The 14,237-nt window shown below is 37.0% G+C and overlaps 1 protein-coding gene across 1 annotated transcript; it reads left to right on the forward strand.

Moving 5' to 3' along the window:
• Positions 1–852: 852 nt before the first annotated feature.
• On the forward strand, positions 853–13,477 carry LOC121393941 (interleukin-12 subunit alpha-like). Its single transcript, XM_041563793.1, has 7 exons — positions 853–942; positions 4,686–4,710; positions 6,219–6,379; positions 7,282–7,392; positions 9,980–10,021; positions 11,266–11,367; positions 12,982–13,477. The coding sequence occupies exons 1-7, from the start codon at positions 853–855 to the stop codon at positions 13,171–13,173; spliced, it is 723 nt and encodes a 240-aa protein (XP_041419727.1). The 3' UTR covers positions 13,174–13,477.
• Positions 13,478–14,237: the final 760 nt, after the last annotated feature.

Consider the following 14,237-nt stretch of genomic DNA (forward strand, 5'->3'; position numbering starts at 1 on the left):
CAGCGAACCTTCAGCACATGATGGGTTAATAGAAACACATCGGCCATCCCCTAAAGAAGAGGAGTAGCTTACTGGTAAGACACTGTCCCCCTTTGAAGTGGGAGATTCCATCTTTTTTAACCAACAGATACATCTGCTTCACTTTAGGAACTTAAATATTAGATACACTGATTACTCAGCGAAATCACAGGACTCGGACAGAGGCTACATTAGGATGTTTTATTATCCAGCTGTAAAGAGGAATTCATATACTGTGTAACATATTTGTATCATTCAATATCATTGCTGCTGGCTTACATACTGTACATGTAACATCAATAGCTTGAAAAAGTATTTAATACACATGTAAGGATTTCATGGAATATGTCTCCTGCCCTTGTGCTTGTGGCTCGCTTGTCTCTGCAGGCTGCCCATAGCAAGGAGGTAAAATTGTCACCCTGAGTAATTCCAACAAAAAGAATGAAACCTTCTAGCTAGAGAGATCATAGGGCAGAAACCCCAGTGAGAATCAGGTTGATACAGTTCAAGTAAGTGTCCACCAGGAAGCATGAACTTCTAAGAGAGAAGTCTGGCTACCACACCCACAAGCTGAACTAAGAGTCTTAAAGGAGAACTAAACCCTAAAGTTAAAAAAACCCTACCCCCTACCCTACATAGACCCTCCTCCCTCCTCCTAGCTGCTACCCCGGGAAAATGTCTTTACTTACCCCACCGTGCAGATTCTGTCCAGCAGAGTTCATGGGCACCATCTTCACTTCTGTAATCTTCGGAATGAGATCAGAGATTTGGCAATTTGCGTGAGTTTTGGCGCATGTGCAGTTTTCTTAAAACAGAAACTTGCTCAAACTACACATGCGCCGCTACGCCGATCTTATACCGAAGATTACAGAAGAGAAGAAGATGGCGCCTGTGAACTCGGCTGGATGGAATCTGCATGGTGGGGTAAGTAAAGACTTGGGGGCTAGGCTGGGGGGAGGGAGGAGGGAGAGGGTCTATGTAGGGTAGAGGGGTAGGGTTTTTTTATCATTAGGGTTTAGTTCTCCTTTAATGATGCCAGACTTCCACTAGCCTGTTGCATAACCTCTGACAGCAGGGGCTCATTTATCAACACTGGGCAAATTTCCACATAAGTAACCCATAGCATCCAATCAGTGATTGGCTTTTTGTCAGAATAAGTGGCAACACGAGTGCAATGAATGGTTCTTGGCCTAGAGGTGCTGCTGCTGTTACACCACTCTTGCCAATGACTGTGCCAAGGATCTTCATGGATAAAACATATTTGGCCGCAATGTCTGACTCATAAACACTTCTTGCTTTTCAAGTGACAGTGACTTGATGACTGTTCCCCTGTGGTGCTGCAACAATGTTATTGGGTATTTTTCACTGAAACTCACACTCACACACTAAACTCCACAGCCCCAATTTTCAAACCAATTAAAAACCCACGGGGAAGTTCTCTGTTTTGTGTTTATATTAGAAAAGACTTTTCGAATCATAAAATAGATTTTCCATACTAATAAACTCTGACAGGGAATCATAAGGCGATTGTCTATCCTACACATTTCTCTATATCCAGCTCTGGGATGATAAAAGTATAAATTCCCCTTTTTTAGTAGAATGTGTAATAACTTTAACCTTTATAACCTGTTTCAATGGGGTTCCCCAGTCTCTCACTGACAACAGAAATCTCTGTGAAATATACATAGGAAATTGCCTGACAATGGATACTGAAAGCAAAACAAGCTAAGGTGGAATGGAAATCCAAGAACCATAATTGTGAGAGAAGGATAACTCCAGAGGAATGAACTGAAAAAGCCAATCTTCTTCTTTTTAAGCCCAAGCCCCTTGATGCTTGCAGCCGTACAGTCATGTTAGCAAAAGGGAAGTGAACGGCCTCTGTAAAAACACTTTGTTTATCCTACTATGTCATACTTTCATGGTATTGCCTGAAAACCATGATTTCCCATACAAACCACCAGTGATCAAATGACACTACAATTATCATTAGTTCATTGTCTTCTGTAATTTCTTGAGGTTTAAGCATCAGTGAATAATACATTCATATTTTCTTTGGGTTAAGAGGGTGGGGTTTTTTTTCTTTTAAGTTATTTAATAGTTTATAGTTGCAAATTAAAGCATTGAAGAAATACATATTTACTTTGAATTATTATTCTAGATTACTGACGCTCAAATTTCAGCTATAGGGGCATTTTCATCAAAGAGTGAAATCAAAATGGGAATAGTACAACAGAAGGGAATTAAGATCCCATACAATATAACATTCATAAGCACAAGAAAATAAAATATAAAGTGCATGTGGGATACCAAGTCCATGTCTGCATCTTCCAAGAGGGCCAAATCACTAACACATCACTTTTAGACTCACTAGAGCTTTAGACAAAGTGATCAGGCTGGATACATAGGGAGCCACAAAAAGGGCTTCTGTAGGATTAATGTTATTATTCCTGGGAATTATTGTCCACATTTGCTATATTGTTGTTCAAGCAAAGGCAGATAAAACAGGAGGTAAGACAGGTATGTCCTGTAGTTAAAAACATGAATTCCAATTTAGTATGGCTGCTTCTGCTCTTGCAGTCATAAATGAAACCTATAGTGTATTGCAACAATATTTCCATGTGGATCAAGAACTTGCAAAACTTGTAAAGTTGTGCAGATTTTAAGTTCAACGTTATACAAAAACCATATAAAATCAGACATTATGGAGATTGTAATTCTAAGGGATTGGTATAGCTACTTGAATGCTTAAATTGCCATAAATATGGGTTGTACTATACGTTCCCTAAAAAAATAGAATAGTGGGACATATCTATTCTATTGATAAGGAAAGCTCTAATTCCCCTATAGGTAGACATTTTAAAAATTGCACTCTAAGAGACTCTAAGGATTTAAAAGTTCAAATAATAGAAAAGGCTGAGACCCCAATAAGAGGCGGTGACTACTTAAGAATTCTGAATGCTTGAGAAGCTTTTTTGATATTTGAACCAAATACACATGCCCCTTTGGGTCTTAATTATAGATGGGATATCTCATATTATTTGAAACATGCTTGCACTTTTTTACCATATGAGCCATTGAATTGGATATGTTATATGGCCTACACATTGTATAATTGTATCTATATAATTTGTATATATGTATTTTGGTTCTCCTTTTTTCTGCCACTCATTTTTTAAATGTTTTTATTACTATGGTATATTTCACGTTATTGTACTCCATATATTACATATTGTCTTTTTATAGTTTTTGTCCAGCAGATGGCACTGTATACATGGACGTCTTGATGTCATATTGTTAAGCCCATGATTGAGAGGTGTTCCGGAAACGCATTAGGCTTCCAATTCACAGAGGCCACCTTTTTTAATGCTACAATAAACAGTGGTATTTATTTTATGAGACAGTGTGCATTCATTTCTTCTTTTTTTGGTATTGCAACAAAATTACTAGAACTGGCTAAGCACATACTGGCTGCTGCAAGATGCCATAGACTGGGAATTCCCTTTTTTTACCCATCAGTAACATTTTGGAGTTGGGGATGCCAAATAAGGGCTGTAATTTGGTAGCCCCTATGTGGACTGGCAGCCTATAGGAGACTCTATTTGACAGTACTCCTGATTTTTAGGCAACCAAAAATTGCCTCCAAGCTAGAATTTCAAAAATAGGTGTCTGCTTAGAGGCCACTGGGAGCAACATCCAAGGGTTAGTAAGCAACATGTTGTTCACAAGCCACTGGTTGGAGATCACTGCCATAGACAATCACTACAAATATCAAAGCCAATTATCAGTCTCAATCTGAACCCGGCTGTGACTCTCTGATCTCAAGAACTTCTGATCTTGGGAAACATTCAACTTCAGAAGATAACAAGGAGGCAACATGGATTTGGGTCCAGGCTTCCCTGAATGACAGGGCAAAATGATCTTGCTCCACCCCCGAAACTGGTCCGGATGCGCTTGCACCCACTTAGAAAAGGTTTCATAAAGGAGTCAGTAAGAATAGTGATGAAAAAGAAAACTCAAAAAGTAGGATGCAGTTACGTAATTATTATTTAATCAGGAATTAATATAGGTTTTTACAGGGGTCTGTAGCGAGGAGCGATCAATAAGTGAGTGACTATAAAGCTCCCCATAGACGTAAAGATTTTTCTTGCCGAACGACCGATTTTAGCGAAGTCCGAACAATCCTTCGAAATTATCGTGCGATTAGTGGGATCGAACATCTTACGATTTTTCGGCCGACATCTGTCAGGAAATTGATCGACCCGGTTAAAAAATCTTTGTCGGTCCCAGTGCAATCTATCTATTTTTGTAGGGCCAAGCAGGCAGCTCCCCTTTGTTTTCCTGGCAAATTGTTTTTTTTAGTTGATGGACAATTCGTACGATCGTTTCGAGATAATCGTGGTCTCACAATGACGATCGGATCTTTTAAAAATCTTTACATCTATGGCCAGCTTAAGGGAGGTGGAATTGAAATGTGTTGCCTGATACAAGCGAGACTCCAAATGCTGTTTCACATTTACACACCAGCCCAAGTATCAGCCATATAGAAAGAGGGAAAGGTTGGGGAAGTCCTGGATGGAGACTCTGCAGAGTGCTGGCTATATATATAAGCCATTTCACTTTGCTCTAATGTATCCCTACTTTACACTTGTCTCTCTGACTGCTCACAGCGACCTACTCACAGCAGCATGGCAGGTAAGTGTGCGCTGCTTATGTGCTCTCACATTACATTCTATTACTCTCTATACTGGGTTCCTTTACATACAGTCTAAATGTTCAGTTACAGATATGAATTGCCTTAAGATTTTGTATGCAATATAAAATTACATCATGGGCATATTTAAAATATGATTAGCAAAACTTCTTCTTAGTTACTCAAATTGCACTTAGTGGTGTTATTTTTTTTAAGTAAAGAATCCTTACTATAAAAAGGTTTCAATCCCCCCTCCAACTATGTCATATCTGAGCAATTCCGTTTAACATGTTGCATTCATTATTATTGTACTGGGCAAATTCTATAGCGTCATAGTAGTGTTATAGTATGTTATAGAATAGCCATTTTTAAGCAACATTTCAATTGGCCTTCTTTTTTTTATAGTTTTTGAATTATATGACTCTTTCCAGCTTTCAAGTGGGGGGTCTGGTTGCTAGGGTAATTTGGACCCTAGCAACCAGATTGCTGAAACTGCAAACTGGAGAGCTGATGAATTAAAAAGTTTAATAACTTAAAATGCACAAATAATAAAAAATTAAAACCAGTTGCAAATTGTCTCCAAATTGCACTACATCTGCACCATACTACAACCTCTTTAAGTCATGCATTCCATATCCAGGTATAGGGCAAAGATCTTCAGCCAATGGCTCTCTAGCTTTGGATATGCAACTACCTAATAGCATTCTTAAAGCAGCCAATAGGGGATTATGACTTGTTTGTATGCCGGACTTTGAGAGCAGAGACCTGCGGCCAGTCCAATGAACACAGCACTACCTGCATTTTTTGCCTCTTTTAACACTAAGAAGTCATTTACTATGATCTCAGACATAAGTGCACTAAGGGGTACAAAAGTTTTCGTTTACAAAGCATTTTTGTCCAGGTTTTACACCTTGCTCCAGAATTAGGAGGCAGGATCGGCAACACCTAAGTGCCTCTGCCTACCTTTCATGAATACAGCACTTTGGACACAGGCAACTCTGTATTAATGGGGTACACACAGGTCTCTGCACTCTATTTTTGGAAAAAATCTTTACCCAATTCTTGAGTCAATGATTGACTAAATAAAGGGCTCCTCCATCTAAAACCAGTTTTTTGCACAATGAAAGACAATGTACTGGATCCTTAGCCCAATCCATTTGAAGCAACATAGAGTGGAGAACAAGCATCGGATCATCACCCAGTGATCTCACTGTCACCAAAGGCAAATCAGAGGGACTGTATCAGACAAGCAAAGTCTGGAGTCACACTTGCAATATTTTTCTCAAAATCAACAAAAGATTTATTAACCACATTTAATTTATTTCACATAGCCATCAGTAACTTAGAATAATGGGCTCTAGAAAGCAGATAACATGAAAAGCAAACATTCTATTTGAACTGTAAAATACAAACATATAATGAAGGAACAATAATGTATGTGTTCTTACTTCTTATGATGCTAAAAGAAATTGTTTAAAATAAAAACTCATTAAGATGTTTCTGTTCTTAGGTTCCTGGATTATTTTGGCTGTGATTTTTTGTTGTCAGTCCAAGTTGGCACAAAGCAAACCAGTTCTCAGTGGGTTATCAAATTCTGTTGATCTGTCAAAGTGCTTCAATAGTTCCAAAAGCTTAGTAAATGTGGTTTCTGAAACTCTTTTGGAAATAAAGGTACGTACTTATGTTAAAAGTCATAATTGTTTCATTCAGCCCTCTGCAGATCTCTATGCTCCGTTCCAAAGCAAAAAAAAGCCCCAAGAATACAGTGCTGCTTGTTTCTGGCAATGCTGTATTCATGAGGGACGGAGGGAGACTCCTAGGTATTCCCCCACCCCTATCCATCCCCTAATTTGAGCATCATTCAGACATGCAAGTTGGGGATTGGCAGAGGACACTTGCCGCAACAGTACCCAGTTACCCTACAACAAGCAATAAGAACAGGACTGACTTGTGTCCTCTGAAGCTGCACTCTGCACCTTGCTTTGGATTTTATATCCAGTGGAAAGTTCAGCCAGAGCTGGGGAAGTGCTACCTGAATGATCAGTAAGGGGTCTTCTTTTGTGCCCTTTAGTGCTCTTCCTTTCCAGATCTTAATAAATGACCCCTCTTGTTACTCAAACTGGCATATTTGCATATTCTTCATTGGAATGAGTGCCTAGAGATGTACCCTGCTTGTAAAAACAAATTTAGGTGAGAAGACAATATAAATATATCTAAAACATTTTGAAAACCTGATGCAAAATGTCCTTTAACATTGCTGTCTATTTCATATCAAAAGTTCATTTTAAGGTGGACAACCCCTTTCAGTATAGTGAAAAATGGAACTGGTTTCCCTCATTACAAGGTGTAAACTGCAATAATATTTTTACTCACAGCTCACAACTGTGTTGCACCCACCTGTAGCATCAAGCAGTATTCCACTATAGGTGCACCTTCTGTAGTTCAAGCACAAATAGAGTTGGCATCATTAGCCACCCAGCACTGCACCCGCATACATGTGGCTGAGGGATTCTATATGTACAACAGAACCTGTACCAATGTATTATTTCACCTGTATTTCCCTTTCCAAACAGAGCAACTCTGAGGACTTCAACTGTTCCTATGATGAAATTATTATGGGGAATGTCATATCCAAGGACAAAATGAATGTACTTACCTCCTGTATTCCCAGCTCATTTGGCAAGGTACGCTTGTTTGCTTTTTATTATGGCTAGAACAATCAAGAAACTGCTTTGGGAAATTGTAAATGATTGTTGATTAAGAAAAGAAATAAGAGAAAGAAATAAGAAAAGCAACAGGTAAATGAGGTTAGAGATATATGCATAACATGACATAGCTCTCAGATGGGGTGTCATTATTAATGTCCTGGGAGGGCCCATGTTTTAGTTTAAATGGCCTTGTGTACAAATCTTCCCTGTGTGTATAATGTCTATAAACTTGGTCCACTCCAGCAATGCATGTTGGAAAACTACTGGTGCATCACATGTAGGTTGTCATGTAAATCACTGTTGCGGTTATGGAACAAAAACAAGGGAAATGGACAAACAATCCCTGTTTTGTTTACAGGGTAAGGCATTTTTCAGTAGCAGTATGCCCAAAATGTCTCTGTCTTAAATATATTGATAATGGGTTGAGTGCAGAGGAATCTTGTATGTGTCTATATGTATTTTGTGGTCACAGCCTCATTGCACCCCTGCCTAATGGTTTTAAAAATTAGTGGTGAGCACAACTTTCCCTTGTTTGTTATAGTTATACAGGAGCAGTGACCAGCTCCATGTTGTAGCTCCCACCCTTCCCAGCTATAGTCAGGTGATCCCACTGGTGTCTAATAAAAGGGCAGCCAAGTTTGGGAGTTTTACTTTGAAAGCAGCTAGTAAGTTGCAGGTAAAACTTAGTCCCTTTGTAAAATGTATAATGAAGTAATAGAATTCTTAATGAATCAGATGAAAATTGAGCATAGGACTTAGGACTCAGGGGTCTTGATAATGGTCTGAGAAGGAGACGGAAACGTTGGCCTGTTTTTAAGTATCTCAATAAAGTATGTTTAATTTTTAAAATAACCTTGTCTTAAACGTTCCTGGTGTGCACCCATTTACATTTATATATTTATATATATATATATATATATATATATATATATATATATATATATATATATATATATATATATATATATATATATATATATATATATATAAACACACACACAGTATACAGGGATATATTCTAATTATAATCCTGTCTGATGGGAATAGTGACTTTTAGGGGGTAGTCCAACTTTGAGTTAACTGTTAGTATGTTATAGAATGGCCAATTCTTTGAACATTTTTAGTTTTTTTTAATTTGCCTTCTATTTCTGGCTCTTTCCAGTTCTCAAATGAGGGTCACTGACCCCAGCAGCCAAAAAACCCAATTGAATTTTATTTACATTAATTGAAATTAATTGTGCACAATTAAATTAAAGAAAGTTCAATTCACAGGCCTCCAGCACCACAACCTCCAGTATTTCAGACCCTCTATTACTGGGTGGGGGCCAAGCCAGGGAAGTCAGGCCTTGTTGATAATGGTGATAGTCAGGAACTATAATCAATTGTCCTTTATCTGCAAGCATCAAGCCTGCTTACCAAGCCAAAAAATTAAAAAGAATATATTTCAAAATGTTCTAAGCTGACAATTTCAAAGTATTTTCATATAAACATGAAAATACTGTATTCTAAACCAAAAATAAATGAAAACAAAAAGTCTGGTGTTTACAGTAGATTTCTCAGTCTCCCTGCTACCTTGGGATTTTTACAGCATCTAAATTCTTTTTTCAAGTCATTTTACAATAATTTAGAGAGAATGAATATGACATGTTAATTCAGAGTCTTGAGATTACCTGGGTTTCCCCTGAAATGCTTCAGAAACAAACCATTGTGACCAAAGAGATAAAAAGGTACAGCCCCTCAAGAGAATATATGTAATCACTGTACACTAAATGATGAGTAATTAGAGACAGGAAGTAAATACAACTGCTCAGTTGTGAGTTTTACAGGAATATCCCTTTTTAACTATCGCTGAGTAACAGTCTCGATGGCTGAAAAACACTGCTTTAAACTTGCAGATCATGGTACAGGTATGGGACCTGTTATCCAGAATGCTCAGAACCTGGGGCTTTCCTGATAAAGGATCTTTCTGTAATTTGGATCTGCATACCTTTTAAGTCTACTAGAAAATCGTGTAAACATTAAATAAACCCAATAAACTGGTTTTGCTTCCAATAAGGATTAATTTTATCTTAGTTTGGATCAAGTACAAGGTAATGTTTTATTATTACAGAGAAAAGGGTAATCATTTTTAAAAATTTGGATTATTTGGATAAAAATGGAGTCTATGGGAGTCAGCATTTCCGTAATTCTGAGCTTTCCGGATAACAGATCCCATACCTGTACATTTGTATAAATATACATACTGTATATATATATAAATATATACAGTATATATATATATATATTTATTTATTTTATTTTATTTTTTTAAATATATGGGCAGATTCATCAAAGGTTGAGACATTCTTCCACTTGATCTTGAGATGTTTCCCTGCAGCTCAGAATGTCTTGGGAGCTCATAGTAGGTGAAAACCAATGGGCACTCCAGCATTTTTGTTTAAATCAATATTTTTGTTAAAAAAAAATATATACAGATAAAGATAAATCCGACACTGAGACTTAAATAGATCATTTACTTTTATGTAAACTACACAACCAACTAATGACAGTACTTTTTGTTTAGGACCATATGTGCCAGACATTGAATAGAGCAGACTTTGACAAGGTAAGTTGGTAAACTATAATATGATATGAGCTTTGTTTTTGGTCTGTGATTATATTTTTCTTATGCTTTATCTTTTGCTCATAACTCCAAGACATATAAAAATAATTGGCTACAAGTACTAGATCACTAAGCACACCCCATAGCGCACATGCCTTAGTGCTTATTCAAATAAATATTAGCATCCAGCTGAATTCGCCAGTGCTATGTGCTTCCTATTGCTTCCTGAGATCACCGGTGCTCCTTAATTTGCTCCAATGAAAAACAGAGCGGGAATGTCTATATGCATCCCTTCACTCATGCTGTATGAATAGCAGAGACCTGTAGAGAAAAGCGCTGGGCGCAAGTGTCAAAAAATAAGCCAGTTTGTGCCCATATTTTTGCACTTAACATCCTACAGTACACTTTGTTAATGACACCCCCAAGTGTTTAATATTGGGGTTTGGAACCTTTTCCATGTTATTGTCTTTTGTGTTTTGCTAGTGTAAGGCTATAGTAAAATGAGTGGCACTGTTACTCTCACTAATAGCTTTACCCCAGGTGTGGAAGTAGGGTGTTGTGCAATTACAACTGTATGGAGTACACAATAATTGGACACCAGCTTTTCTTATAATTTAACGACAGAACATATTTATTGAAGAACATAATCCACATAGAGTTCAATGAGAGATAAAGCAGGAAGATAGACATATACTCACAGCACGAATGGTCAGTAGCAATCCCTGCAGGGTAAGAGAGAGAATAAACAGCATAGAAAGTAGTATTTTCAGCTTTCAGCCTTTCAGCTCCTAGGGTGTCTCTAGACCGGGGTCCCCAACCTTTTTTTAGCCTGTGAGCCACATTCAAATGTAAAAAGAGTTGAGGAGTGACACAAGCATGAAAAAGTCGCTTGGGGTGCCAAATAAGGGCTACGATTGGCTATTTGGTAGCCCCGATGTGGACTGGCAGCCTACAAGGGTTTGGAGAGCAACATGTTGCTCACAAGCTACTGGTTGGGGATCACTGCTCTAGACCTTAGCTCTGACACTTAGGGGCAGAATTATTAAGTGGTGTAAAAAATGATGGAATAATTTGCCACACATCGCTAGGCATCTCCTGAAAACCCAGCTTTCTGGGTCAAAACTGTACATGTGGCAACCATACTTTAGGGGAATGCACAATAAATGAGAAATACATTTATCAGTCCCCTACTACTAGTAGGTATGATCTGTCGTAACATTAATGATAATCTGTACAATTTCTTGCAGGCTAAGTGCCTTAAGGCAATCCATGCAGATCTGAAAATCTTTAAAGATGAATTGCAGGAATTGACTCCTTCTCTTAACGCAGCAATCAATCAGCTGATGCAGGTGAGAAATCTTAATAGAGCTCAGATGTGCCTGTTTGTCAGCAATATTATGCTTAAAAGAGAACTAAAGTCAACAAAATAATATGGCTAGAAATGCAGTAATGTAAATACTAAACTTACTACAAACTTTTACTACTTAATGGATGAAGTCACCTATGTCTGTTACAGAAACTCAATACACAGTGTGTAACATTTCTAGTCCAGTTACTTGCTAATCTCTGTTCTGCTTTATTAACTGTTTTGATAAAATCCCCCACCCCGTTTCAGGTTTGCCCACCCTAAAGATTACTCCTCAGTAAATCTGCATATAAGGGAAATCCATCAATAACGCAGAAATACAGGGCATATATTTAGCAAGATATACCTTGCCAAAACCTTTATTACTTGTAGAAATTAGTCTCCTTTAGTCTGCTTTATATGTTCATAGGGTGCTGTTTTTGAATGTGGAGATCCCCCATCCCGAGCATCTGAACAGTTTACTAATGTCAAAAGTTTATATATATTTTATTTTTTAAATAAAATATTCAAATTTGTAGTAATTTGTTTCTGAAGTTAAAAAAAATCTAGGTCATTGCAGCATGCCTTGTAGGCTTGATTATTTGATGGCTTATCAGTCACATTCATTATGAGGCATGTCACCAAAGTTAGCGGCCATATACAAAACCACAGGGAAAAGAAGTACAGAGCACTAATCGGAGCAAGAAAGCAGCAATTATTCTGAAATCACTTCTTCTCCCTGTCTAGCTATAGTCTACACCTCACTTGTCCTTCAAGTCTGGCATAGAGCATATGATAAGCATAGGGCTGTTGAAGCCTGCATCTTCTGGGACTCATGAATGATGGGAACAGAAATATATACCTTCTGCTCCTCACTAAGGCAGCACTTCCAAACACAGGCAGCATTGTAATAATAGACTTAGCCTCAGATCTTTGTGCTCCAAAATTGAGCACAGCGACTTTTGGTCAATGTGTAAATGGAAAGGCAGTGCAACAAACAGGCTCACTTTGCACACTGCCTTTGAGTTCATAAATGACCCCTTGTCATCTCAAATACTTGCTGTTTAGCTCTGATCATCTAGAAAATAAATTAATCATCTCAACTTCAAGGGGCAGATTTATTAAGGGTTGAATTGAATATTCAAATTTTCAAAATTTTTTATGGTCAAAACTCTCAAATTCGAATTGGGAACAATCTAAACTGGATTAGAATTTTAATTCAAAATCAAATTTCGAGATTTATCCAACCTTGTCCCTTTAAAAATTAAAATTCAGCTATTCGCCACCTAAAACCTGCCAAGTTCATGTATAAGTCAATGGGAGAGGTCCAGTGACCAATTTGAAGATGTTACTAGTCTTCCTGACATTCACATTTTTTTCTGGGAAAAACTCGATTCTAATTTAGTCAATCCGAGTTGTCGGGTCGGTAATATTAGTTTGAGTTTAAGATATTCTATTTTTTTTATGAAATATCCCCCCAATCGAATTTCCAGTATATCAGAATTTACTTTTTATTTAAATAAAATTCACATGAATTTGAAATTCGACCTTTGATAAATGTGACTCCCCATGTCTTTATCCTTCAAAAATATATTATGTTTTGTGTTGGTTACCATAGGATTTAAAGGTCGAAGATACTGAAGAATATAATGTCAAAAAAGGATCGTGTTCCTCATTCAACTGCAAACTTGAGCAGTGCAGGGTGATCCTGTTTTATCATCTCCGCACCATCACGTTCTCTCGCGTGTTGAACTACCTGAGGTCTACCAAAGACAAAGAGCCAAGAACGAAAGACCTCAAAAAACAATAGAAGAAACCACAGCTACAAACACTGCCAGCCCAGTAATACTGATACCAAATACATTTCTAATTGTAATCATTTCATTATTGTATGACATAGGATATAGGACTTTCTATAGAACATATAAAACAATCCAGAAGGTAACATACACCAATATTCAACCTGAAATTTTGATTTTGATTTAAAAATGTATACTTTTATTTTACATGAAACAAACGATGGTTTTATAGGTAGTTTATCTGGGGTGTAAGCTCTTATTATTGTACAATTAATGGGGTTGTTCACCTTTAAATAAATTATTAGTATAATGTAGATATTGATATTCTAAGAACAATTTGCAATTGATCTTAATTTTTAAATTTTTATGGTTTTTCAGTTAAGTATAAAACTATAAAAAATAAACCAATCACAAAGTTTCTAGGAATAGGCCATTCTGTAACATCCTAAAAGTTAACTTGAAGGTGAATCACCCCTTTAATGAGAAGCATCTACACAAGTATCCAGTAAGAATGGTAAAAAGTTTATCAATTGGGGTTTAGAAGAATCAGGCCCAATAGAAAAAGCAGAAAAAAGTTCATACATATGACATGTTTCTTTTTCAAATTAGACTGTGCAAAAAGGAATAGTTTTGAATTTACAGTCACTTACTTCCCTGGCATTTGTAATGATACTGATATAATAATGAGCTTCTCTCGAAACAATCCTGCCCATGCCTCTGGCAGAACAGATAAATGAGTTTATTATATTGTTCTTTATACAGGTATTATATTACTATCTGTGTTTTGCACAGGTTTAATACCTTATCCTTTAAAGTCAAAGCTTGTATAGATGTGGTATCAGTAAATTCTGTTCCATGATGATTAATAGCCACAAATCTCTTCCCTACATATAAAACCAGTAGCAGAATACATTATCAACAATATTCTTCTTCATTACATACATTTACTGCATACATTTACTGGTGACACTGCATCAACCTCAGTCAAGTGGAAAGTAATGTGACATTATATTCATTGTATCTAAATCATGTGTTTCCCCAGACACCATATCCTAATTCACAGTAAGAAATCTCT

The sequence above is a fragment of the Xenopus laevis genome, chromosome 5L (assembly GCF_017654675.1).
Source record: "Xenopus laevis strain J_2021 chromosome 5L, Xenopus_laevis_v10.1, whole genome shotgun sequence".
NCBI classification, from domain to species: Eukaryota; Metazoa; Chordata; class Amphibia; order Anura; family Pipidae; genus Xenopus; species Xenopus laevis.

What these genes read in the sequence shown, in the direction of transcription:
- LOC121393941 (XM_041563793.1), top strand. Translation starts at nt 853, where the DNA reads ATGCGCCGCTACGCCGATCTTATACCGAAGATTACAGAAGAGAAGAAG. An exon ending in TACTCACAGCAGCATGGCAG is followed by an intron (nt 4,711 to 6,218) that starts GTAAGTGTGCGC and finishes TTCTGTTCTTAG; the next exon opens with GTTCCTGGATTATTTTGGCT. An exon ending in ATAGAGCAGACTTTGACAAG is followed by an intron (nt 10,022 to 11,265) that starts GTAAGTTGGTAA and finishes AATTTCTTGCAG; the next exon opens with GCTAAGTGCCTTAAGGCAAT.